The sequence below is a fragment of the Lissotriton helveticus genome, chromosome 9 (assembly GCF_964261635.1).
Source record: "Lissotriton helveticus chromosome 9, aLisHel1.1, whole genome shotgun sequence".
In the NCBI taxonomy this organism is placed as follows: Eukaryota; Metazoa; Chordata; class Amphibia; order Caudata; family Salamandridae; genus Lissotriton; species Lissotriton helveticus.
In genome coordinates this window covers 395,686,936-395,692,935 of record NC_136070.1, presented here as the reverse complement: position 1 = coordinate 395,692,935, position 6,000 = coordinate 395,686,936, and the positions used below count along the sequence as shown (strand labels likewise).

The following is a 6,000-nucleotide window of genomic DNA, read 5'->3' as shown; positions in this document are numbered from 1 at the left end:
ATTCCCGATGTATCATGGGATTAGTTGTTGTTTGATGGCTTTAAAATGGCTGCTGTTAATAAAGTAAAGAAAGAAAAAGTACAATCCTCGCCTCAGAGTCCTTAATAGAATTGAAACTTTACGTTACAATAGCTAGGAAATGTTTCATTCTAGTGGCAACTTGTTGATTTTTCAAGCGGTGGTGTAAAATTCTGGGAATGTTACTCATTGAAGAAGAAAAAAAACAAATTTGATTTAGAACCAGTTTTTATTTGGTTTCATAAGAACTACCTGTATATTTACACCTGTGTGGCGACATTACATTCAGACTCTCACACTTAAAAAACACAAACTTTATGTACAGAGATTTGAAAAATAGGGTAAAATTTCACCCCCCCCACCCCCCAAAGGCATTACGAAAAAAGTGATCAGCAAAGTAAAAAAATAATTTTTAAATGGCTGCCCTTTTTTTATTTGTATGGAACCAAAATGAAAACGATTTTGTATATTTATGAACAAATAGGTACAATAAACCTATCAAATTCTGAATGAATCTTCGTGGCAATGTTAGGTAGGGAAGTAGAATTTGATGGACTACTTTAAGCCAATATGGCTATAATAGCATACAATAAATCAAGTGCTGAGATAACCTTACACAAATCTGTACACTTTTCAAAACCAGCTGTATACAGCACTCAATAAAAATATTAAACCAGAATATCGTTTCAAAATATTTCTGAATACTGTATGCTTTCTTACTATAGCAAAACATGCAGCATCATACACGTTTTTCTTCTTTCAGTCTGCAAAGACAAACTCAACTGCTTTGAACTTTAAACTGCTTCTAGTCAATAAATATTTACAAGCATCCATTATGTGCTATCTCATCCACGAGGAACGACCCATTCCTCCAACGGGTGGCATGCCAGGTGGTGGTATCTGGGGTGGTACTGGAGGCTGTCCTCCGGTGGGAACAGAAGGAGGGGGATAATTGGCTGGAGGCATTCCCATTCCAGGTGGTGGATGCTGAGGAACTGAATGTGTTGGAGGCATTCGAGGAGGAGGAAAGTTAGGATTGTATGAAGGTGGGGGAGGATATCCTGGGTTAGGAGGTGGGAGATTGGGAGGAGGGAAATTAGAAGGTGGAGGAACTGGAGGAGGGGGATTAGGAGGATATACGTGTGGATGGTATGGCATGTTATGGTGGGATGGTGGACCATATGATGGCGGCAAAGATCCATAGGATGGACCTTCAGTTTTCATCAATGACTGAAGACTCTGATAACCCTCACCAGACATGTACGAATTTGTAGTAGACATTCCAGTTATGTAACTGCTGTGAGGGGGAGGAGGGCGGTGAGTAAGAGACAAAGGTTGATGTACAGGGGCAGTGTGTGACAGAGGAGGAATCTGGATTTTTGTCATATCTCCAGCATCGCCAGTACCAGTCTGATCTCCATCTCCAACTGGAACAGCTGTTACCTGAGGCGGCTTGCGATCTGCATGAAACAAAAGATTTCATTATTTTTCCAAATAGGTGTAAATTTACAACTAAGTATGGCCATAAAACTAGATTATCCTCAATGTCATCCAGGCATGAGAGTAACTGAATGAAGTGGGTCAACTAAATTGTCTGACCAATATACAATCAGTAATTATAGAGTGAAGAACTAGCTGAATGCTGTAGTAATACGCTTATTAAATTAAAAAACACAAAACTAGAATAGGACCAGAATTTTCAAAACAAAATTCAGAGTCACACATCTGAAAATTCATTAAAAGTGAATTAACATGTTTAAAATTTCAGAGACATGGTGGAATAATATCCTCAGTACAATGACGGGTTTAAGCTGGCAAATATAGGAAACATGAATAAGCTGAATAGAACAATAAATGCACAAATTAAGAATGAGATACAATCTAGTACTTAACATGAAGACAATCCAGCTCTAAATGCATTTAACGTTCCTTCCTGGGCAGTTTTTACTGCCCGTTTCCTTCATAACTACTTTTTTGTGGGGGCTATGTCCCCCCTCCCACACCACATTAAAGCAATTAGAGAAGTGAAACGGCACACAGGACAAACAAACTTTGTATTTATCATTCAACATACAGCTCTGATTTCTTTGGACCGAATGCAGCAAAAAAAACCACATTATTTTAGGAACGGTTCGGTATGCTCTTTTATTCAAAAGTGCGGAACTTTCTAAATACAACTACTTTTAAGCCACTTAACACGCATTTTTATCATTGCTTGATAATGGGTGAAAAACACTTTAGGTTGCAGCGGTTGGGGCCTATAGAGATAGAACCAAGATTTATGATTTTATGGTTTATCAAAGTGGTAAACATGCTGACAGTGCTGAATTTTGACCAAGAGGAGGATCTCGACCTGATCATACAGGGATGGCATTACAACAAGGAAAGGATGCGGGTGGCAATATGTTGGTGTAATGTAGAAGTCAAAGCAATCAGTCTAATCCCAAGCCACTTTCACAATCTTAAGTTACTTTTTTTGAGTATATACATTACATCTGGAGATGCACGCTGTTTTTTTCTAACAATCAAGTGGCTCACATTAGATGCCAAATCTTCAGAATTAAACATTGACCGCTAAAATGGAATTTTGTTCCAGGAGTTTTATAATCTGGGAAAGGAGTTTAAGGGAGGAAACAAGGGGTGTCAACATGATACTAGGACAGGAACAAGTAGTACATTATCAAAATAATCCAAAGTAACCTGAGGAAAACAGACAATTATTGTGCTAAAGGAAGAAACCCCAACAAACAGAAGAAGGCTGTAGTATTATCTTTCGACTTCACAATGGTGTGAAGCACATTTCTAAGATTACTAGCTGATGGGTCTTTGGATATTGGCTTTTAGGTGACTCTACACAACTGCAGACCTATTTGGTCTCACTTCCAGGGAGTGTCTAAACGTATCATACAGACATCTTGATATAGACCTGAACTAACTGTATCAATTTATGGCACACATTTCGGGACTAGCAAAGGAACAGATTTAAAGCCAAAATGAATGCCCCTGGAATGAGATACTGAGCTCTCCATAATAATTTACATCTGGATTTAAATATTTATGACAGAACAAATCAGGAGTTAGCTCTTGCCATTCTTTGAAACTGGGAAGATTTTTAATGAAACACCTGAACTTCAAGAGCAAGCAACCCTTGCTCCAGGATGGTTTCTGCTGAAAGGGCTCAATTTCTAGTGGAGCTGGTGAAGTTTTTGAAGGTAGGCACATGAATTGTAAGAGGTTCGTCAGACAGATCATTTCTACGAACCACCTGTCTGATGCAATGCTTCTAAGCCTAGAAAGAAACTTCAAACATGTCTTTGAATGGTTACCAGTAAGTAAAAGCAAATTCGAGAAAAGCAGGTGTGCGTTCATAGTGGTTCTAGGGAACTTCAGCGTTTGTGTGTTAATAATGGTTTCCTGGATGTATAATGATCTGGTTTTGAAATTGAGGAATAATGCGGTCCATTGCCCACTGCTTATGAAAACCTTTCCATTTCCTGAAAAAACCTAGCCTACATGATATTGCTTTCTCAGTCAGACACCATCAAAAAGCATCACAACTTTGACTGGTATGTCTAAATTGAAACATCGGTGTGACAAAGATAAAGATGTAGTAATCACAAGAGCTTTTGCAAAGTAATATGATTCTGAAAACAAAACAAAACCTGAAAAAAAAGTTGCAACACTCCAAAGCCAATACCCCTATGTGGAACGAGTGCCTGACAAGAGTACAATAATAAAAGGGAAAATAAAACAAAATATGAAATCAAATAAAAAGAATAAAAACAGGTAAACAGATTCATTAATAGATACTTCCCTAAAATTACAGTTTAAAAATTAATTGTCAAAACACGCTATAAGGCTAAATGGTCCAGCATGTGAGGAATTTCTAACTGCAGGGAATTCCACAAACATGAGCAGTTAATGATTGGAAAAAATGACTATTTGGAGATAGCGCCTGGTAGAATCTTCTCAACTTATTAAATAATGGACAATTTTTCACTTCAATATGTACTATAAATTATGATTGATAAAAAATATTCCAAAAAAGAAAATGTGTTGAATGTTTTCCTATTCCCATTGGCTCCTTTCTCACCTATTTCCCCCTCGCTGTAGGAATACAATCAGAAATTTGTGATTTAAGAGTACCTGGGCTCTTTGCATCCATACTCCGGTACTAGGCAACAGCATGGACTACCCTGTAGTCAATATATAGGGCACCATCTAAAGAAAATTCAAATGTAGACCGGCCCTCTACCTTGCTCCAAGAATCCAATTTCATTGGGTGCTGCAAGTATCATTCTATCCAGTCAACTGAAACATTTCTCAGCCACAAGGACTCCACTGTACATACTGTGATCCTCCCTTTCACCTGGTCATCCTCCTTTTACTGCTCAGCCACTCTTGTATTGGGCGAGTACATAACCATGTTCACAATATACGATACACATGAAAGTATGTTCAAAGGACCATGTCCTTTGTTATAGTTACTGATGTGGCATTAACTGGAAGACATTCAACTACTAGGAGTCAAGAGGGGCAGAAAGGACTGGATCGCCCTCCACTCAATCCAACACTAATCAAAAAATGACCCAGTCCTCAAGGCAACACAGAAATAAGTAGGGCTGTAAACAGTTCTAGATCGTCCAAAGAGCACTCTAATTATATCTCTATTCATAGAGATTATAACACTGTTTCAGGCTGTTGCCAACGTTAAAAAATGAGCCCATCTCTGATAAACAGAAAACCGTCCAACACAGTACAGACATTCACTAGAGGGACAACATTTAGGAAAAAGGTGTGAATAGCTAGATGACACCTCACGGGCGCACCACCAATGGGGCCCCTGGTTGGTACTCACCAGGTCGGCCCTGTTCTCATCATCGGTGTCAAATAGCTTAACGAAAACGTGTCCAAAACCCAAAGTAAGGAAAGTAACAGTGAATGGTGCAGTGTACAAACAACATATATGTGACACGGACTAACAACGTTCAACATATAACACACACAAAACTGCGCAGCAAGATACTACTCTTACTTTATTTATATCTTCTTGTTGCATTGCAGTTTAACATGTAATATAAAAGGGTGAGATATGAATACTACCTATCGCCTCATACTCAACCCGCAGCCGACATGTTTCATTGCCTTAGGTATTATATCAGGCAATTTCTTCAGGGCCAACGTATATTTACGTTGTCACTGCCAGCGATACTGTGCTTTTAAAATGCTGGAAATCAAAAACATAAGACACACATATATATATATGTGGGCATCTGCCTGTAGTAATACTGCATATTTAATATCCACATTGCACCCTGTTATGGATTGAAAATGCTCTTTACCTAGATAAGTCCTTTACTTTCATACCGTTACCGCTCTGGCTCTGTGCAAAAATCTCAAGACCCCCTTCCGATCGGTAAGTAGGGTCCCGCCTCCCTTCTTTAGGTGCCTGGACAAATGACACGGGGAAAACGCCATACGGGCGAAAATTAACATCAGCATGCCTACTCTCACCGTCTATTCGTCATCAGGTTCCGCGTTTGTATGCTTACTCGTGGAGGTACTGCAAACGGCGTTTCCTCAACACCGGAGCGTCATGAGCAGGGCTTGTAGTTTATTTATCAGTGTTTCCGCGTAGCTTGGCTCTGATTGGCCGGGCACACCACGTGGGAAGCAGGTCGGTGATTGGACCCTGCAACCACGTGCCCGCTTGCACACTTACGGTGTCTTTTGAGCTATATAATAATGTCGTGTTACATTTAGTTTGTCATGTGGACTTACACTTACCCGGGTGAGATATAAACGCGGGGAAAATACTTTGTACACAGATGTCAATTCGCATGACTCAAAAGTACGGCCGCCATCTTGGAACAGTCTATCTTAATGACATGTCCCTTCGAAAACTTCAAAAATACAGCGGCCATCTTGGAATATTACTTCTGTTTCAAAATGTAACTAGTTTCTAATGAAAGAACCATATTT

At 39.3% G+C, this 6,000-nt stretch overlaps 1 protein-coding gene across 2 annotated transcripts in view; it reads right to left on the bottom strand.

The window, feature by feature from the left end:
- Window positions 1–228: 228 nt before the first annotated feature.
- The window catches only part of CCNK (cyclin K), a 414,782-nt gene continuing 409,010 nt past the window's right edge, over window positions 229–6,000 (bottom strand). For both annotated transcript variants that reach the window (XM_078660137.1, XM_078660138.1), the window contains one exon: window positions 229–1,478. In XM_078660137.1, the coding sequence (XP_078516263.1) occupies window positions 859–1,478 (620 nt within the window). In that variant the 3' untranslated portion in view covers window positions 229–858. The remainder of the gene's footprint in view (window positions 1,479–6,000) is intronic.